The sequence below is a fragment of the Adiantum capillus-veneris genome, chromosome 22, assembly GCF_014529385.1.
Source record: "Adiantum capillus-veneris isolate H3 chromosome 22, ASM1452938v2, whole genome shotgun sequence".
NCBI classification, from domain to species: Eukaryota; Viridiplantae; Streptophyta; class Polypodiopsida; order Polypodiales; family Pteridaceae; genus Adiantum; species Adiantum capillus-veneris.
This window is the reverse complement of record NC_140952.1, coordinates 138,671,373-138,692,679: the sequence shown is the minus strand read 5'-3', so window position 1 is coordinate 138,692,679 and position 21,307 is coordinate 138,671,373. Positions and strand designations below refer to the sequence as shown.

The 21,307-nt window shown below is 45.2% G+C and overlaps 1 protein-coding gene across 6 annotated transcripts in view; it reads right to left on the bottom strand.

Moving 5' to 3' along the window:
• The window catches only part of LOC147430309 (RNA helicase family protein), a 50,361-nt gene extending 30,482 nt beyond the window's left edge, over positions 1-19,879 (bottom strand). Inside the window, exons 1-2 of one of the 6 annotated variants that reach the window (XM_086494781.1) lie at positions 19,726-19,879; positions 19,312-19,555 (exon numbers count right to left, since the gene is read on the bottom strand). In XM_086494781.1, the coding sequence (XP_086350907.1) occupies positions 19,312-19,555; positions 19,726-19,733 (252 nt within the window). In that variant the 5' untranslated portion in view covers positions 19,734-19,879. Of the gene's footprint in view, positions 1-19,311; positions 19,556-19,626 lie in introns of those variants that run through there. The other 5 variants (XM_086494783.1, XM_086494778.1, XM_086494779.1 and 2 more) reach the window with 5 other exon arrangements.
• Positions 19,880-21,307: the final 1,428 nt, after the last annotated feature.

Below are 21,307 nucleotides of genomic sequence, written 5' to 3'. Positions count from 1 at the left end.
TTTGGAATTTTATTTGAGGTATCCTCGGCTACCGACCCCAGACTTATTAGCAACTCCCACCCTTACTTCATCACGCATCAGGTGCGCTCCCGTCTTCATCGCTGTGTCTTACAAGGCATAAGCCATAAAGAACCCAAGACTTGGAATTCATAGATTCAGCAGAATATTTGCAGTTTCTGCTCAACGAACTCCACAACATTCTTTCGCGGCATCCTCAACAGAATCTTCCAATGCTGCAAAGTTTTCAACAATTTTTGAACTACATGTTACCCCCTCTGATACCCTAGGTGGTACCTCCTCCTCCGGAATCAGGAAGTACGAGAGCTTCCAACTGACAAACTTCTCAACCGTCTTTTCCAATCAGGGGAGTTTTCAGGAATATGGTGCAACCATCTGACCCTGATCCAATGCAACCACCTTTGCCCCCACCTCCACCACCATTGCCACCAGGCTACAATGGTTGGAGCCCATATAGATACCCTTATTATCCATACCCGGGATATGCGCCTAACCAACCCAAAGATTTCAAAGATGGTGGCATGACAGTCAAATTTTTCACTTTTTCCGAGGTGAAAGATCGCAAGAAAGCATTGCGGTTCCTACAGCAATTCGACAACATCTATGCTTTAGGGAACTATACAAAAGAATCCAAGATTTCTCGAGCAGCGGGATTTCTTAAAGGCAATGGTTGGAGTTCAATCGCGACACAACCGCATGCTCCAAGGACCTGGTAAGCTTTCAAGACAGTTTTTGCACGTAGTTACATGACTTCTATGTTTGAAGTCCGGATTTTGGCAGAGTGGGGCAACTTGAAAATGCTTGCCACCGAAACCATGGACGAATATAACCAAAGGTTTCTCAACGCTGATATTTATGGCATACGCCTTGAGAGTACAAATGAATTGTGTAGAGCATATGGCAAAGTCAATGACTTCAAAGTCTTTATTTTCTTTGACCCCAGAGCTACACAGAACTTCATCCATCCAGAATTCTTTAAGCACATGCACTTTGATTATGATGCAGAGGGTGGAGAAATTGAACCTAAGCTAGCCACGCGGCAAACTCAGAAAGTAGTACTGCTCATTGGTGCTCTTCCAATGACTATCCACGATTATCATGGAAAAGCTGATTTCCACATCATGAAGTTGGGCAATTGCGACGTTCTCTTGGGCATGCCTTGGCACGACAAGAATGATGCGACTCTCCAGGTTCGGAACCGAACCATCACCGTGATGCAGAAGGACAAGCCAGTTGTCCTCAAAGTTTGGTTGTCCGAACAAAACCTCGAATGAACTCTCTCTACTTGTTTTTCTTTATAGCTAGAAAGTATTGTTTGAAAATTTGTTTGAAATGGATGGTACCTGTTTTGAACTTGTTGTGGTGCCGATTTGAAATGTTTTACTCTGGTTTTAATACTGGTTTCAATGATTGGTGATTTTACTCCCGGGTGAAGTAGTGAGAATTGATGATTGAAAAGTGTTGTTTTTGACTCCCGGCATGGACCTGGATGGTTATGCGGGAGGAGTATTAAAAAGTCTGAGCAGTGATTACTCTCCGCACCTCCAAACGATGCAGGTTGCGGTCTGGGGGGCGTTTGGTTGTACAAGGCCTCTATATCTCCCGGCTCGAACCTTTTTAGGTTATGCGGGAGGAGTGATGAGACAGTCATTGAATATCTCCCGGCTCGGACCTTGTTAGGTTATGCGATAGAAGGTTCATCGGCAGCTTTATGTTTCTATGTCTTGCAACATGCATATGTGAGCATTTGTGTTGCATTGTGATGTGCCAACCACTGAATATTCCTAATTGATGAGATTTTTTGGGTATGTAATTTTAGTGCATCAAGACACCCGTGGAAGATCAGTACGGTCTGGGTGTGATGGCTAATTTTACTACGCCGAAATATCAAGAGATCCAATCTTGATGAAAGGAGAAGCTAACTCCTTGATCAAAAGAGCCGAAAGGAGAAGCTAACTCCTTAACAAAAAGAGCAAACTGATTATCCCTCGGAATGACCCTCGGAAATTTTTGAGCTAACTTGAGTTGTTTTGCAAATATGCTGTAATCGCGGACGCTTACTCTCTTTCAAGAAGGGGAAATGTCACAAACTGCTGACGTGTCAAAGCCCTGAAGAAGGGAGCCAACTTGCAGATGTCGGCCGAGGGGCCTAAACCCTAAGAAGAACAAGTAATAGAAGAAGTCCTACCAACTTATGGGGACCCCAAGTGACATAAAGAATTAAAATAAAGCAAGACCTACACACAAAGAATTACGTAGCAGCTGATGACGTGGCAGCTGTACGGAAATTCCAGAATTTGCACTGACATGATGACGTGGCAGGCTGTACGGATTTCCGCGTTTTGCTTTGATTGCTATACAAAAATTCCGTGATTTACGCTAGCAACTTTTTGGCATTGCTTTTGCACCAGATGCTTTTGAGTTTGAAGGCTTTTCACTATAAACTGCTTTTGGGGACTAGGGCCTTTAAATATGTGCTAAGGGCTCATTCTCTAGCATGATTCCTGGAGAAGGTGCAGAGTCTAGAGTACCTGCTTATACTGTGTTGATGCAATATAAAGAAATACCAAAAGGGGCACCAAGGTTTGGGGCCAATACTCTGTGGGGTGGAATTCCGCCACTTCGTGTCGCGTGTCGTCTCTCTCTCTCAGTTCACTTGTTATTGAAGTACTAAAAGTCTGTTCAGTCTGTTCTTTTCTATTGGCACGTGGTGCCCATCTTGTGACATTCCCGGTACTCCATCCTCTGCACCTTCACACAGAAGCATACCAAAGAATGAGCCGTTCGCTCATATTTAAAGGTCCTTGGCCTATGAAAAGCAATTACATGAAAAGCTTCAAACTCGAAAGCATCTCGTCCAAGAGCGAGTGTCCAAAAGCTACCAATACGTTTTGCGGAAATCCATACAGCTGCCACGTGGCATTGTCAGCGCAAATTGCGGGACTGTCCGCACAGTCTGCCGCATCATCATGCCAGCGCATTTTGTGGGGGATTCGTACAGCAGTGCCACGTCATCACTTGAATTTGCAAGGGAGTTAGAGAGTGTGTCTTGCTTTATTTTATTGTCGTTAGGTCCCTTGGGCCCCATCGGACGAGGTCCGGTAAGTTGGTGGGAACTCTTCTTTAAAAATAGGCCACTTGGCAAGACTTTGTAAGTTGGTAAAACTTGTTCTGCTGCTTCTTCTCGTGTTGCTGCTTCTCTTAGGGTTTAGGCTCCTTGACCGGGATCTGTAGGTTTGCTCCGTTCCTCAGTGGCTTGACACATTAGCAGTTTGTGACATCCCCCCTTCTTGAAAAAAAGTAATCGTCCACGATTCCAACATATCTGCAAAACAACTCAAGTTAGCTCAAAAATTTCCGAGAGTCGTTCCGAAGGACATTCCAAGGGACACTCAGTTTTCTCATTCCAGATGCTCTTGGCTTCCCAAAAAAAATTCATCCAATAAGGAGTCTCATTCCAGATTGGAGCTCTTGATATCCTAGGTCGTTGGTTTTGCCAGAAAAATCTCATCCAATAAGGAGCATTTTCAATGGTTGGCACATCACAATGCAGTACAAATGCTCACATATGCATGTGACAAGACATAGAAACATAAAGTCGCCTATAAACACTCCCCATGCAAATAACCACGAGGGTCCGGGCCATGAGCTGTTCAACGATTCCCTCATCACTCTTCACGCAAATAACCTAAAAAGGTCAGGGCCATGAGATATAGAGGCCTTTTACAACCAAACGCCTCCCAGCCAGTAGTCTCTGGTTTGCTCTGTCTGCTCTTCTGTAGGACCAGTATGCTTTCAGAAAAGCACACGCCTGACGCTCTGATACCACTGTCACAAGACGGGCACCACGTGCCAACGGAAAAGAACAGATTGAACAGACTTTAGCACTTCAATAACAATTGAAACTGAAAGAGAGAGCACGCGCGACACAGAGTGGCGGAATTCCACCCCAAAGAGTATTTGCCCCAAACCTTGGCGCCCCTTTTGGTATTTCTTTATATTACTTGAACTCAGTACAATGTCGGTACTCGTGCTCTACACCTTCTCAGTGAAGCGTGTTAGAGAAATGGTCCCCGTCTGCGTCCCGACGTCCCCCGTCCCGTCCCCGCATAAAAGGGCTGCGTCCCCCCGTCCCCTGTTTCTATGTATTAAAGGTCCTTGGCCTTGAAACAATCACACTCAAAAGCAACTAGTCCCAAAAGCTAGCGCTGAAAACTGCCCAACGTAAATCACATAAATCCGTACAAGCTGCCACGTCAACAGTCAGCGCAAAATTCAAAAATCCGTACTGCTGCCACGTCATCAGCTTCTATGTAGTCTTTTGTGTGTGTGAGGGTCCAGCTTTAAATTACTGCCTTTATGTCACTTGGGATCCATCGGACGCGGTCCCATAAGTTGGCAGGAGAACAACTTTAAAAATAGACCCACTCGACGAGGATCTGTAGGTTGGTCAGAACTTCGACTTCTTCTGCTGCTACTAGGGTTAATGCCCCTCGACCGGGATTTGCAAGTTAGCTCCGTTCTTTAGTGGCTTGACACGTCAGTAGTTTGTGACAAAGCCACTCCACTCCTTTGTCACAGATTGCCTAGATTGGATAAAGTCACTCATTTCTCCTTGAGATTTTAGGCAACTGACGGGCCGACGGTATTTTGCGAATGACTTTATAAACAGATGTGCATTGAATTGGAAATTTCCCTAATTGAATTGAAGATATGTGCTCTTTCATGTGTCTATTGTTAGAGGCATGTAGAAAAAGATGAAATGTCTGCAACACCAATGCGAAGTAGGTCTTGAATTTAACTCAGTTCGCTTTACCTTCTTTCTTTCTTTCTGTGCCAATTTCTGTTCTGGAACGAGTATCTACTCGTTTTAGTCCAATTCGAGTTGATTATCATCACCTCCAAAAGGCTTCAAGAGACTCACATGAAAAAGAACATTGTGAATCCTCCAAGTATTCTAGCAGCTTCAATCCAAAGGAGATATCATTCATCTTTTCGGAAAATCTGGAAAGGTTCACACTATTTCATGCTAAGCTTTCAAAGAAGCCGCTCCTTTCCTTTTTTTTTTTCCTTTCTCGGGCGTGCCTTCCCATGATGTAAGAGCACCCAATCCTTCTCCTTCAATTTCAAATCGCCACAATGGTGATCTGCTGCCTTTTTCTGTCTTCCCTGAAATTTCTACAAAGCCTTGGACCAAGTACCTGATGAATTGGTCGGCTTTAAAGAAAAATCTTATCTTTCGCGCTAAGGAAGGGTAGAACCTTCGTAGCAAATTCAAAAATCTCAAATGGCATCTTCCCCATCAAAGAGTCAAACGTGTTTCTGTAGGCATATTCCACCAAAGGTAAAAACCTTTCCCAAGTAGTCTTCTGATCCAACCAAGAAGACTTCAACAAAGCCAGTACCATTGAATTAGCAATCTCTGATTGCCTGTCAGTCTACGGGTGGAGCGATGACGAGAATTGCAACCGCGTGCCTATGTTCTCCCAAATAGCTGTCCGAAAACAAACTCATGAACCTAGCATCGTCGGAGACAATCGTCTCATACATGCCATGTAATCTAAAGACATGGGCAATAAACAATCGTGCCCACGCTGTGTTCTCGAGAGATGAAATCCATTGCAAAACTTTCCCAAGGCGGGTGGGTATGGGTAAAAAGGCTATAACAATCCCTGTGCTTTATGCCTGTCAAACTTGACCTTCTGGCATACCAAGCTACTGCGCACAAACTCGTCCACATTCTTCTTGAGTCTCGGCCAAAAGACGTATCTCTCTACCCCTTTCAAGGTGGTAGCAATGCCGCAGTGACCCGTAAAAGGCAGACAGTGGCATTCAGTCGTACCCTTTTCTCTCAACAGTTGTGTAACGCAAAACATGGTTTTTCTCATCTAGTAGCGATCCCGACTGGAATAGTCCGCTAGTATCTCCCCTTTCTGAATTCAACTGAATACATTTGCAAAATCTGTTCTGTGGCATACTGACCGACCATATCCTAGAACTTCTATGATGTATCGCGGAAATAGCCAGGACCAACGGCTTTCGGGACAAAGTTTTTGCCACCAATTTCTTCTGTCCATGCACATGGACAATCCTGAAGTAACTGTGATAAGATGTTTGCCCACCACATCTGCTTTTCCGATAGCTGCTTCCATGACAAGAAGTAGCATAAACTCCTATTGTCACGTGACACATCCCAACCCTATGTGTCCGTGGACAAACTACACCACAACAAGGTTCAGTCAGTCCGATCAAGTTAGATTAGCAGTGATCTGGCACTTTTGTGAGTCTATTCGTAGATCGTGCATGCCCAGTCACTTAGCATAGATGCATATCCTCCAGTTGCACACAACATGATCATCGGAATTCCCATCTGAATCCATTAGCATCAGTTAGGGGAATTTTCCAGTGCATTTAGCCTATTTTCCTATTTATTGGGATTTTCACTTATTATTTTTAAGTGACTTTCCTACAAAAGTAGGTAGGGCAATTTTGCTAAGTTAACACACTTTCTGGCAGAAGAGGCAGCAGGAGCTTCCCGCTCAACAGGCAACTTCTCAGCACAACCCTCTCCATTCCCTTGGCGAGGCCAACCCATCAAGGCTAGCGTTTTCATCATAGAGCACTTCTCCCTCGCCGGCGTTTACAAGATCTGCCATCGCCATCCCTCTGGCTACCCTAGCGTTTCTCCTCCCATGCAAGAGATCGCCAGCAAGTAGAGAAAAGGCCAGCGTTTTTCACTTTGGAAGCATCAGCGTTTTTGCCATCCACTAACGCCAGACAAATCCCAGCCAAGGCAGCGATTCCCTCAAGCAATTTGCAGCAGTTGACCATGGCCGGGTAAGGAGTTTCTTAAGCACTTGAAAACCTGCAATTTTCAGCCAGAAACCCTCTGCTGTCCCAGCGTTTTTCAGCAAGGAATCTCGCCCCAAAAACGCAGCCAAAAAGCAGAGCACAGCAGCGTTTTTCATCACCTATTCGACCCCGACCAAAACAGTCATTTTCAGCCACTAACACAGCGAGAAAACAGCCTTTGTCAGCCACCAAAAGGATCCCAGATTTCAGCCTAAGTCGCCGCCGTCTTCGTCGTCGTCGTCGTCGTCATAGTCCCATTGCATCAGTCCATTGCGTTTGAATTGTACGCATTTGTGCAATCAAGTAGACCACTCTTGCCGACGAGAGTGGGGCCTTCGGAGGAGGGTTTTACAACCTCTCGGTGTCGTATCTCTTCTCTCTCCTTCTCTCAGTCTCATTCACTTGCACGCACAATATCCACTCACTTTGTTCGTGACCACAGCACTCTACAGACAGAAAGCTCTCTCTTTCCCTAAGAACAAAAAGAAACCTTGAGCAATAAAGATCACTAATCTTGAGAAAAATACAACATTCATTCCGCTGCACCTAACATTGGTATCAGAGCTTTGGAAGTGTTCTGCATTACTCAAGGAAAGAACCACAAGAATGTTTTTTGCTTGTTGCGATCGCACGAACCCAAGTTTACTTGGGCGTGGCGATTCCTAATCGTGTTTTGTTGAAGAGTGACAAGAATCCCAAGAAAGAAGGGCTTGTCCAGCCTCCCCTTGTGTCTCTTTTCACTCATTGAGAGCGGACCGTGCACTTAGCGGCCGGCCAATCGACGTGAGGTGGGAAAAAGCAACCTTGGTGTGAGCGCAAGGCCGCCAAGGGGTGCGCTCGAAGAAAAGGGTAGAACTCGGGTGAAGAGAAGATCCTTCTCCAACGCGATTTGCAAGCGAAAGAAAACCTCAAGACTCAAGAACCTCAAGAACCCAGGATTCTCACGAATCAAGGACCTCAAGACCCTCAAGAACCCAAGTTCCTCGCGAGCTTAAGACCCCAAGATCCTAGTGCATGGTCGTCACCCGAAGCGGCATGAATACTTCGCATTCAGGTGATGAGCATGAGAGAGGCGACGAAGGATTCTCCCCACCAGGAGATTTTTCCAACCCTCCCCCTTCGCCATCTACGCCACGAGTTGTCCTCACTCCTATGGAGATGATGGTCGAGTCGATGTTTGACATGATGGCACAACAACAAGAAACGAATCGAGTTGCCTTGGCACAACTCGCAAGCAAAGCAGATGAACAAGCAGCAAAGGACCGTGCACAAGAAGCCAAGAACCGCGAGCGCGATGAACGAAACGACAAACTTGCTGCACAACAAGAAGAAAATCGACTTGCTCAGGAACGTGAGCGCCTTGCTCAGGAACGTGAGCACATTGCGCTTGCCGCAAAACAAGAAGAACAGCGACTTGCTCTCGAACGCGAGCGCGTTGAACGAAAAGAACGCAAAGCAGAAAAGGAGGCCGAGCGTGAAGCTCAAAGGGAGCTTCGCAATCAAGAATTTATAGCCCAAATCCTAGCCTCGAAGACTGAACCACCCAAAGATCATGGAAGTTCGTCAAGTGGCGCAAGCCACGGTGCGGATTCACACAATCCAGTCACAAAGAAGATGACTTTCAGTAAGTATGACGGTAAGATGGATGCTACTGTTATTCATTCTTGGTTGCATCAATTTAATGCTTATTTTGCGACAACTAAGAAAACAGCCAATAGCAAAGTTTTGACGGCAGCTATGTACCTTCCCGGTGATGCCATAAATTGGTATCAGGCATGGCAAGAGGCACAGCTAGCCGCGCACCTAGAGGCAGCCGACGATTTCACGCCCCTCTCTTTTAGTTGGGCTGATTTCCAAGACAAGCTCAAGGCGTGGTTTATGCCACCTCAGTACCTTGCACGATTGAAGGACGATTGGCGAGCTCTCAAGCAAAACGGTATGCCAGTTATGTCTTTCTCTAATCGTGTTTTGCAGCTTGGCACTCAATTACGCAAATCGGATGCGAAGCGCAAGGAGGCATTTCTTTACGGATTGGACGAGTATATCAAGTATGATGTTGAGGTACTCGATCCAATCGATATCAACAAAGCGGTAGCAATTGCTCTCGCAGAAGAGATGAAGCACAACAAAGGAAGCCTAAGGAGAACAAGACTTCCACAAGTACCTCGCAGACTTCTCAGAACCCGCAGAACGGTAAGAACGGTAAGAATGGTAAGAATGATAACTCTTCGAACCAATCTTCCAACGGTATCTCATCAAAGAATTCTTCCAATGAATCTAAGGGTAAGGCTAACACAATTGCTAAACCTAAGCTTACTCCAGATGAAAAGGTAGCACAAGGAATTGTAGGAGGTTACATCACTTCGGAAGAACAAAGCACGTATTCTAAAGAAGGTCGTTGTTTTCATTGTCACATTAAGGGTCACATAAAAAGAACATGTCCTAAGCTTGAATCGAATGAATCTAAAGAATCCACAGCACCCACTACATCTGTCAATGCAATGAATGATAACACGATTGTGCCCAAAGTTTCTCAAGACCCTCCCATTGATGATTCTCTCATTAAATGTTATGGTCGTACGTCGGGGCACCGTTTTGTCATATTGTTTGACCCAGGTAGTATGCATGATGTGATCAGCCCCTCTCTTGTTGAGAGAGCCCGCCTCGAAGTTAGTCCGAGATCTCCTATCGAGGTCTCTGGCTTTCGTCCTGGTATGGACGCTCTCATCACGAAGAAGTGCCTTGATATGTTGTTTGCAATTCAACAGACTGCCTTCACTAGAAGATTTGTTGTTTCTCCTCTCTCAGGATGTGATATGATTTTAGGCATGAAATGGTTTCGTGAAATAAACCCTCTCGTTGATTGGGAGGCTAGCACTTTAACTCTCAATGCCAAAAGTGATTCTCCTATTGTCTCTCATGGAGTGGACATTGATCATTCTCCATCTCTCATTGCTACTATGCAGGACAAGGTTGAAAGGATTCGGGATATGGAAACTCTCTGAGTCTCTTTGTCTCCACAGCATGACACACAGAATTTGCATGATTATGAGAAGCATGATGATTTGAATGATAATGATTTGCATGATGATTTGGATGAAAAAGACAAGCATGATGAATTGCCTCAAGATGATGTGATTGTTCACAAGGATGATGTGTTAGTTGATGCTTTTCCTAGCAAACCTAACCTTGTTGTAGAATCGATCAATCACCAAGAATCGATCTTGGCTTTCGAGTCGAGGTCCACAGATCCCCCACAAGACGATTCGATAGATCCCGAAGAAGCGATCTTGGCTCTCGAGCCTTGGTCCAAAGAACCATCACAAGAAGTATTATGTATTCGCATGATTGATACGCATACATTGTTCGAGTGTTTCATTCGTGAAGGTTTCCTGTATTTCAGTCAGTATCGTTATGTGATCCCTTTTACTAGGCATGACATATTGTATGTTGAGCACGTTTCTCTCATGGATGAGCACGAATGTATACGGATTTTTCGTAAAAAGCTGAAAAGTTTGTATGTCAAGAAGTCACATTCCATGTGTCTTCCTTGGCATGACACAGTTGTTGACAGAGCACATGATTGTATGAGCATCAAGCATGGGCATTTCCATTGTGATTTGCCACCGTTGATTGATTTCGATCAAATAGAAAAGATTCGACCGCACTGTTTGCATGTGTTTGATGAACGAGTGGTCACTCCGTCTCTTTGTTCATCTACATTGCATACACACTCTTTAGAGAAGACAAGATTTTTTTCCTTCACTTTACATGGAATGGGTATGTTCATGATTTTGTGTTGGAGATGGTTTCAAGAATTTTCAACCATGGAGATTCTTGAAGACGAAAGAAGCAAGACTCTAGACGAAGTTGAAGCAAGAAAGGAGATTCAGAAGACTTTGTGTCGCTTTCGGCGCGGCCCAAAGAAGCAAGCGTTGCAAACCTTTATGAAGTTCAAGTACCGCTCGACCCACACAGCAGAGTGGGCCGGCGAAGGGTCCCTTCCAAGATTCCAGATGCTGTTGGCGATCTCCCTCGACGCCATACAGTTCGGTACCAGTACCTCACTTTGAAAAGGAGGGGATGTCACGTGACACATCCCAACCCTATGTGTCCGTGGACAAGCTACACCACAACAGGGTTCAGTCAGTCCGATCAAGTTAGATTAGCAGTGATCTTGCACTTTTGTGAGTCTATTCGTAGACCGTGCATGCCCAGTCACTTAGCATAGATGCATATCCTCCGGTTGCACACAGCATGATCATCGGAATTCCCATCAGAATCCATTAGCATCAGTTAGGGGAATTTTCTAGTGCATTTAGCCTATTTTCCTATTTATTGGGATTTTCACTTATTATTTTTAAGTGACTTTCCTACCAAAGTAGGTAGGGCAATTTTGCTAAGTTAATATATAAGCAAACCAAAGTTCACACTTTCTGGCAGAAGAGGCAGCAGGAGCTTCCCGCTCAACAGGCAACTTCTCAGCACAACCCTCTCCATTCCCTTGGCGAGGCCAACCCATCAAGGCTAGCGTTTTCATCATAGAGCACTTCTCCCTCACCGTTTACAAGATCTGCCATCGCCATCCCTCTGGCTGCCCTAGCGTTTCTCCTCCCATGCAAGAGATCGCCAGCAAGTAGAGAAAAGGCCAGCGTTTTTCACTTTGGAAGCATCAGCGTTTTTGCCATCCACTAACGCCAGACAAATCCCAGCCAAGGCAGCGATTCTCTCAAGCAGTTTGCAGCAGTTGACCATGGCCAGGTAAGGAGTTTCTTAAGCACTTAAAAACCTGCAATTTTCAGCCAGAAACCCTCTGCTGTCCCAGCGTTTTTCAGCAAGGAATCTCGCCCCAAAAACGCAGCCAAAAAGCAGAGCACAGAAGCTTTTTTCATCACCTATTCGACCCCGACCAAAACAGTCATTTTCAGCCACTAACACAGCGAGAAAACAGCCTTTTTCAGCCACCAAAAGGATCCCAGATTTCAGCCTTAAGTCGCCGCCGTCTTCGTCGGCGGCGGCGGCGGCATAGTCCCATTGCATCAGTCCATTGCGTTTGCATTGTACGCATTTGTGCAATCAAGTAGACCACTCTTGCCGACGAGAGTGGGACCTTCGGAGGAGGGTTTTACAACCTCTCGGTGTCGTATCTCTTCTCTCTCCTTCTCTCAGTCTCATTCACTTGCACGCACAATATCCACTCACTTTGTTCGTGACCACAGCACTCTACAGACGGAAAGCTCTCTCTTTCCCGAAGAACAAAAAGAAACCTTGAGCAATAAAGATCACTAATCTTGAGAAAAATACAACATTCATTCCGTTGCACCTAACACCTATCATCTGTGAAAAACCGTAAAATCGGCTCCGAGTAGGTAATGTTGCCACTGAAGAAGAGCATGGATAGCCGCCAAAAGCTCTTTCTCACATGTCTGTACTGTCAATTCCGGGCTTGAAAACAATCGGCTCTCATAGGCATGACATTGGCCTTGTTACATTAAGACCGCATCTAGACTACGACCACAAGTATCACACTATGCTTCAAACGACTTTTGCAAGTCCGACAAAGTCAAAACTGGTCCCGTAGTCAATTTTTCTTTTAAAGTCTGAAAGGCAGTCACCTCTGTGGGTCCCCACAAGAAAGGAATTCCTTTCTGTGTCAAGATATGCAAAGGAGAAGCAGCCTCTGCAAACTTCTGAATGAACAGCCTGTAGTATGAACACAGTCCCAAGAAGCTTCCAACTTCATGGACATTCTTCAAATCGGGCCAATCACGGATAGTCTCTATCTTGGCCGGATCCATTTGCACTCCTGCTGTTGAGACAAAGTGTCCCAAAAAGTGTATCTCTGGTAGGAAAATTTCACTTTTCTTTGCATTAATCACTAACTTGTGATCTCGTAATGCCTGAAAGACCTGAAGCAGATGAGCTCTATGTTTTGCCTCATTCTTGGGGAAAACAATGATATCGTCAAAGAAAGTGCCAACAAATAGCCTGTACTCTCGAAAAATAATGTCCATCCTGATGATATCCACTCTTCAAATCAATCCTGCTAAAACACGAGGATCCCTGTAATCTGTCGAGTATATCATCGATCCTAGGAATCGGAAATCTATTCTTGATGGTGATTTTGTTGAGAGCTCTATAACCGATGCACATTCTCCAAGATCCGTCTTTCTTCAAAACCAACAACACTGGAGAGCAATACGGTGAAGTACTAGACTGGACAAGACCCTTTTCCAAGAGGTTCTTCACTTGGTTCATAATCTCTTCATTCTGTGCTCGGCTCACACGGTAAGGTGGCCGGTTCGGTGGCGTGCTTCCAGGCATCAAATCAATGGTATGATCCCCGCGACGAGTGGGTGGTAACTCGCGTGACAGGCCCTCTGAAAAGCAATCGGCATGAGTGTGGAGAAAATCTTGGCGTTCTTTTGTTCAGGTCAAAACATATTCGACCTTCATCCATCGTTCAGTTCTCTCCCAAAAAAAAGTGAGTAAAGAAACTGAAGTTCATCAAGTACAATCTCTGAGCCCTTCATTTGTCAAAGCCGCATTCTCGGCCAGGTAGTCAACCACAGCGTTGTTCTTGTGGTACCAAGGGATTTCGATTAGAACGTCACAACCTTCGAAGGCAATTACGTAAAACTCCGCGTGCCCTAAACATCCCTGTCATTGCAAACGAAGTTTGCCAATGCTCGGTATGATGGCAACATCCCGTTGGGTGCCACTCGAACTACATCCGCCAGTGGCCTCAGCTTGTCGGGCGTAATTCCAAATCGAGCCGCCAATTCAAGAAGATGGCCTTGGCTCCTTCAAAAGAGCTTCCTGATCTTTCCTTTTGCCCTTAAAACGGCAAAGTTTGTAATTTCATTTATACAATTCGGTTCGGGTCCCACGCAATGTGGTACCAGTTCTGCTTTTTTTATCTGCCTTTTCTACCACGTCTCTCAGCTGCTTTAGAACTTTCTGGCCTTTCTTCATCCTGTACATTCTGTTCTTTCTGTGCCTTTTTAGGGCACTTCGCAGAGATATGTCCAGTTTCCCCGCATTCAAAGCACTTCCCCTCCCTGATGAAGCGAGTCGCTCCTGAGGAGTAAGCTTGGGTTGTGCATCTTTCTTTTCTGAGTTGCTCTTTCTTCTAATTTTCTGTCAACCAAGAAGAAATAAAAAGCCTCTTGAATTTCAGTCGTTTAACTCGCGCAGTCATGCTTAATAGAAGCGTGGACCACCAGGTTCGAGCATTCCCCTTACAATAAGAGGCAGCTCTCTGAATCTTCGAGTGCTCTGAGTAACGTCCTCCCGCGAAAGCAATGTCAAACTGTTGTACAAAAGACAAAGCCTTCGAAGCATCTCTATATCCCGAAAACGTGTCAAATTTAATTGACTGTCCACCTTCCTTAAACTCTCGGACTTTCTTGCTTTTGTCTTCGAGAAAGTCATACTGGTTGGCTGTATAAAAATTCTTCTTCTTTGCATAAAAGTTGCTCTCATCAGAGTCTGAACTGTCTATAGACGAGTCCTTTGTAGGACTGTCACTCACGGGGCGAGATTTAGGCTTCTTTGCCTTTTTCTTGCCCTTTCTGAGCGTTGCTTCTTGCTTCGCTTTTTGCCTTTTCCGTCTTCTTCGCTCAAGTCACATGAGCTAGAAGAACTATCCGAAGCAGTGTAACGGGGAACGAGGGGAACACAGCCCAAACATTCCGAAACGGCGTTCCGGACGAGTCCCGTTCCCGAAACGAAGATGGGGAACGGAACGCCGTTCCGGGGAATGGGGTGTAACCGGAACGGTGTTCCGAAATGGGGGGAACGAGGCGGAACATGAGGCGGAACGGCAAAATGCGGGGCGGGACGGGCAAAAGTAGGCATTTGGGGGATGAAAAGTGGGCTTTTGAGATTTGGGGTTGTTCCTGGAACATATTTGGTGCAATTTGAGGACAGGTTAGGGGGCAGATTTGGAATTGTTTGGGAGTTTATTTGGGACTAAGTTGAATGGAGGTAATTCAAGCCTTACTTTAGGTGGACCATTCCGACCCCATTCCCGTCTCCCCCCCCCCCCTCCTCCTCCTCCTCCTTGTTCCCGTCCCGTTCCGAACCCTCCCGTTCCCGTTCCGGGTAACTATGGTCAGAAGAAGAAGAAGAATTGGGTACTCCTTCAAATCGAACACACCTCTTCTGTTTCTTTGCCTTTTCAAATGTCGTCTGACGACCCAAATAGCCCGGGAAGTCAGTGTGTAAGGTGCAGCGGAATGAATATTGAACTTTGCTCAAGATGAGTGCTCCGAACTGTGCTCAAGGTTCCTTTTACTTACGGAAGGGAGAGCCTTCCGTTTCTTTAGTGAGAGAGTACAATGGACACAGTGAATGGACACCGTGAATGGAAGTGCATGAGACTGAGAGATAGAGAGAGAAGAAAATACGACACCAAAGATGTTGTCAAACCCTCCTCCGAAGGCCCCACTCTCTATGGCGAGAGCGGTCTACTTATGATTGCACAAATCTCTACAATGCTTGTACTTGCCGAAGATGTCGACGACGATGAGGACGACAACGAGACGGGCTGAAATCTGGAACTCTAAGGGCTGAAATCTGCAAATCTTCTATCTGCTGAATTCTGACTCTATGTCGGTGACGATGTCGATGGCGACGATGCGACGACGACGCTCTGAAAACGCAGATGCTGAAATCTGCGTTGTTCGGATTAAAACTGTAAACCTAGCCGTGCGACGAGGATCTGCTGCGGGAAGGTGAGATCGGCGAGGTTCGAGACTTGATCTGCGAGTTCTAAAGGCTGAAAACTGAAAACGCTGGTGGTTCTTGATGTTCCGTCGTGGTGAATCTGCAAAACGCCAGGGCTGATCTGCAAACCCAAAACTCTAGGGCTGATTTGAAGTCTTCTTGAAAAAAACGCTAGAGCTTTTGCTGGTTCTACTGTTGCCGGATGTCTTGCAATTGCAAAACGCTAGGCTGATTTGTGGTTCTACTATCGCCGGGAATCTGCAAGTGCAAAAACGTTGGCTGATCTGGGTTCTTGATGCAAAACGCTAGCCTCACTGCTGTGTAGCAAAAACGCTAGGCCTTGCTGGGGTTCCTGCTGAGAAGGTGCCTGTTGAATCGAAGCTCCTGCTGCCTCTATTGCCAGAAAGTGCTAGCGCTAAGTTTCTACTTATACAAACTTAGCTAAATTGCCCTACCTACTTTCCAACAAAAGTCACTTAATAAAAAAGTTAAAAATGTCAAAAATAGGGAAAAAAATGCTCCTGATGGGTTCTGAGGGAAATCTGATGGTCATGATGTGTGCAACCGGAGGATATGCATTTACTCTACGTGTCTGGTCATGCACGGTCTGCGAGCAGACTCACAAAAGTGCCAGATCACTTCCTATTCTAGACTGACTTGACTGAACTGAACCCTGGTCATGCTGTAGCTTGTCCACCGACACATAGGGTTGGATGTGTCACGTGACACAGTGCTTTTCTTCTGCTTTTTGCCGTGCTTTTCAGCTTTATTTTGCGCGTCAAAAAGCTGAGCAAGTCGTGCATCCACGACCTCTTCTAATTCCTTCTCTGTATACTTCTTGGGAGTAGGAGGTTTCTTGAGAGCAGGTTTTGGGAGTGGTGTTGTGGTTTTCCGCCACTACATTTGCACCTCCTCCAGAGAGGTCTTGCTCATATATTTTGCCATTTTCAGGCCCTTGGCAAAATTAAGCATCATCTTTGTTGCATTGCCAATCAATTGTCGGCGCTCCATCTCTGGACGCTCCGCCTGAGTAGGCCGAGGCGGGCCATACTCATCGCGCGAATCTTCGTTGTGATCCCTTCCCGCATCTCCGGATACAGAGGGAGTCGACTACTCCTTGCTTGAAGCCAAGGGTGCCGCGGAAAAAAAAAATGGAATCGGATTTCCCGTAGAAGAGAAATCAGCCGTGCTCTGATACCACTGTAACAAACTTGGACACTCCCAAGTCAAGAATCTACCGCGACAGCACCAAATAACCACTTCAAAACAGTTCACAGTTCACATTTGATTCAACACTGGCCCGGCGGAGTTCCGTACCTAGAGATATTGGCCCAAAAGACTGGCACCCCTTTCGGTATTTCTTTTTGTATTAATTCGAGTTTAAAGTACAAGAGTGCGAGCAAGCGCTCACACTCAGACTCTGCGTCCAGATGCTCTGAGTTGTGAGAGGCATGCTCACATATTTAAAGTTACAAGGGATGCAAAAAGCAGAGCCCCAAAAGCTGAAAATCAAAAGCCTAAAAGCTTTCTGCATTTTTTTTACAATTTCTCTCTCTTGAGAGGGCAGTAAAAGCAAAACAAAAGAGCTCTCTCTTATCAATTTGCGTGGCTAAAAGCAAGTCCAAAACAGCCCACGCAAAAGCAAAAGCAATGCCAAAAATCTGACCAGCTTTTCGTGAATCGCGCTGGTGTTCGTACAGCAGGCCACGTGTCAGTCCACCACATCAGCAAATCAAAGTTAAGGTTAGGGTTTCAACAAAATGAGGGTTTCTCATTTTAGGGTTAGGGTTTCAGTAGAGCGGACTGTAGACAGCTGGGTAATCACCATGTGGGAACGTGTTCTTAGAAGATGGGCAGCGAATTACTTAGTAATTACTACAGTAATTACTACAGTAAAATCGAAGTGTATAAATAGGGCCCATTACATTATTATCGGGTGGGCAATTGTTATAACTTGTATTAGCGCTTTGGGTTATAATTGTACTTGAGCATCAGTGGCAGTATTGTCGGCTATACTTTCTCTCTCTCTGTAATCATATTCGCCGTAATCTCAATCATGATATATATTTCAGTGATACTTACTTCTCGACCAGTCTTCTGAATCTGAATTTGAACCTTACTACAGTCTATAAGTCTGATTCTTATTTCAGTATCCACGTTTCAGTTTAGTCTCTGATTTCTGTCTAGTCTGCTGTCTGAAATCTTTCCACACTAGTAGCTGAAATCCTTCAACACTGGAATTAGTTGTCTCAAGAGATCAGCTCCAATTCCACGGACAGCCACGTCATCACTTAGGTTCTCATTTTAAATGGGAGTGAATGTCACAATTGTGACTATGTTAAATAATTACATCTAGTCCTGGATGCAAATACGAGAAGTGGCATGCCAAAGAGGTCCCCTACACTTGGATGGTCACGACTCTTCGCTCTAGAGACATGCTTCTTCATCAAAAGCCACACTCCTTTGACGACTGGTCACCCCCTTCACCCTACGGTTCCAGCTATTCATCCAAAGGATATGTCTCTTCATCAACAGTTATGTCTATTTACCATGAGACATGCCTTTTCGTTTATGTCTCTTCGTCTCCTATATAAGGTGCCTGTTGTATTTAGTTTCAATCAATCAAGCACCTGTGTTTAAGTCTCTCAAGTCTAATTTGCAGCCTTCAATCTTAAGAACACAGATAACTAGGATGAAATACTAAGTAGTAACAATAATCCTCACACGAGACAGAAATGAGAGAGAGGGAGGCGGGAAAAGTGGCAAGGCGCGGCTACGGGTAGGCAGGACACAAGCATGAACACGGGTATAGGGAAGCTAAGCACGGGGGCACGAGACGGAGAGGCAACCGCATGCGAGCAAGGAACAAGTGCGGAAGGCTGTTGGGCAGGCTCCTGAGGCCACGAAGCAAACGAGATAGGACACGAGGATGCAAGATGTGAGGGTAGGGTGTGAAAGCAAGCTACGCATCCAACTCCATCACTAGGGTTTCTCTCTCTCTCTCTCTCTCTCTCTCTCTCTCTCTCTCTCTCTCTCTCTCTCTCTCTCTCTCTCTCTCCCCGCAAAAGAAGTGGGGCTTGGTACCCTTTTGTATTACATAATCAAAATTACAAGCCCAAAGGCATTACATCACTCCATAGGCATACAAGGATAACGGATCTCATAGTGACAAACCCCTAAGATATTCAATGATTGGGGGCATATTGAATCTGCAAATTGTTTGATATCCATGTAATAGCTGGCCTCGACCATCGTTTGCTCCTGTGTGATATCATTGACAATCACACATCTACAGCCTCTCGCGTTCAAAAGATATCCTCATGGAAAACCCTCACTCTAAATCTGATCATGGGTGCTCTCTATGGACCACAGGCTGCAATGCACGACGGGCAGGAAAGGGGTGGGACGTAGAAATGTGAGGAGCAAGAGTTTGAATGCGGGTGTTTTGCATCATAGAACAATGAACATAGAACACTAGCATGCACATGCCCACACGCGCACACATGCGTAACGAATCTAGCACTTACATATCTACCTGCTGAATACAGTAGAACCATGAACAAACAAGCATACGCATCCATATGAGCATGCACACCCACACTAGAAATTCCTACAAAATACATTGAATGTCTGCATGTCCTTAGCAATATGTAGAGGCTCAAGTCAACCAAAAACTTTAAAAATGGTTTGCATTGAAGCATGATGACCTACTTCTTCACGCATTTGTTTAAGTCGTTCCGCACGCCATTGAGGATCCCACCATCGTTGTTGCCCACCGCCACCTCTACCACCGCCTCTACCTCCACCCCCTCTACCACGTCCGCCTTGACGATTGGGCCCACCTCCACTGCCACCTCGCATCGCTATGTGCAACCCCTTCTTCTGTCGAATGCCCGAAAACCTTGAGGAAGGGGGCGCCAAATATCTACCGCAAAAAGTTGTGTTGAGCTGCAACCTGCACGGAAGTTAAGACCGAGCAAAACCAGGAAACGTACAGCAGAAAAACAAGGCGTTCATCTGTGCAACCTCGAACAACAACCTGCTCCTAACCATGAAAAAGATAGTCCACACTGACTGCACGCGACCATGCAAAGCTCTCAACAAAACGCAGCAGTCTCTTGTTACCTGAACATATCACTCTACAGCAGCATTGTATGTCGCTGTGACCATACATACGCTAATAATGCAGAAATCCCACGAGGTTTTTAATGAAGACCCGCCGTGGGATCTACAACGAAGAACTAGGTGTGGGTGATGCAAGATAGGTTTGGTCATTCTATTTTATCCGAACTAGTATGTGACCCGCACGTTGTTGCAGTTACATGTGTGTCAATTGAAGCAACCATTGTTTTTTTTCCCTTCAAAAAGAGGGCAAATGCTAATGATTCTCAAGTGAGATTTTATAGCTCTTTAATACACTTGTGCATCAACCACCACTATAACTACTTCTAGACGACAATGTATGACAACACACAAGGTCTAAGTGCCCTCCACGTTCACATCAACCAAGCACAAATCTATCTTTTGGATCAACACTATGTCAACATTTTCGAGTGTAAGATCGAACAACTAATGAAGTGTAGTTACTCTCTACATTCTTGTGGATTGACCAAGGACAAATCTCTTTCTAGTTATTCATGCCAAGCTCCAACATACTTCTCCTAATCATGGCAAGTTTGTCTCTCCTCTCTACCTCCCCCCCCCCCCCCCCCCCCCCCCTCCCTTCTATATGTGTGTGTGTGTGTGTATGTGTGTGTGTGTGTGTGTGTGTTAAGCTCAAGAATTATCAGGTCAATTTAAGGTCTCTTGGGAATGAATTAAGTAATGGGCTCCCTTCGCATGATGTCTTGTCTTAACATCCTATGTTTCTCTCTAAGGAGGCGATGAATTTGCGATTAGGCTAGAGACGTCCCCCTCACACAATTGATATGGGACCCTGGTGAGTGATAGTGGCCCTCTAAATAGACTAATAGAGAGTTAGTGTCCTTCTTTGGATATAGTGTTTGCATTGAACGACGAATTATTTAGATGCATTAGCATCCCCTCTCACCATCCTTACCAATCAAAGCATTGGTCATGATAGCAACTCTCCCATGCTTCTCTCCTGTAGTTTTGGTCTTGCATTTGGGGAATCACAGTCAACTAAGTCATGAACTGCTATTTGTTGGCACTTAGGATACATGTACCAACCATGACCCAACATGCCAACATTACACCACATAGTAGTAGAAGAAACTTTCCATTGGTAGGCACAATTGATTTAGTGAGTAGTGTGTCATTTGCTTCTCAAATGCAATATTCCAACTTTGTCTCTATATGTAGATAAATTTCAAAATTTACAGGTTGGATTGCACTCAATCTAGCTAGCATGTACACTTGCATCTACCAAAACTCGTCGCATGGATGTTGAGGTCTCTTGCAATTGACCATAAGCATGCTAGTAATATAAGGCGCATATTGTTTTTTTGTGTCCATTTGGGCACCATTGGCACCTTAAAATGTGAGGGCAATTTAAGAGAGAAGACTGTATTCAACCATTTACATGCTTGCCCTTATCCATATTTTATACCATAGGAGCCATTTGGCTTAGCTCCCACTCCCTTAAATGTGAGAGAGAGCATTAAGGCACTACATGGAGGAGAGTCTCTTTTTGTACACGAACTATATCCTTTAACAATTTGAGAGTGCGATCATCATACCCTACATA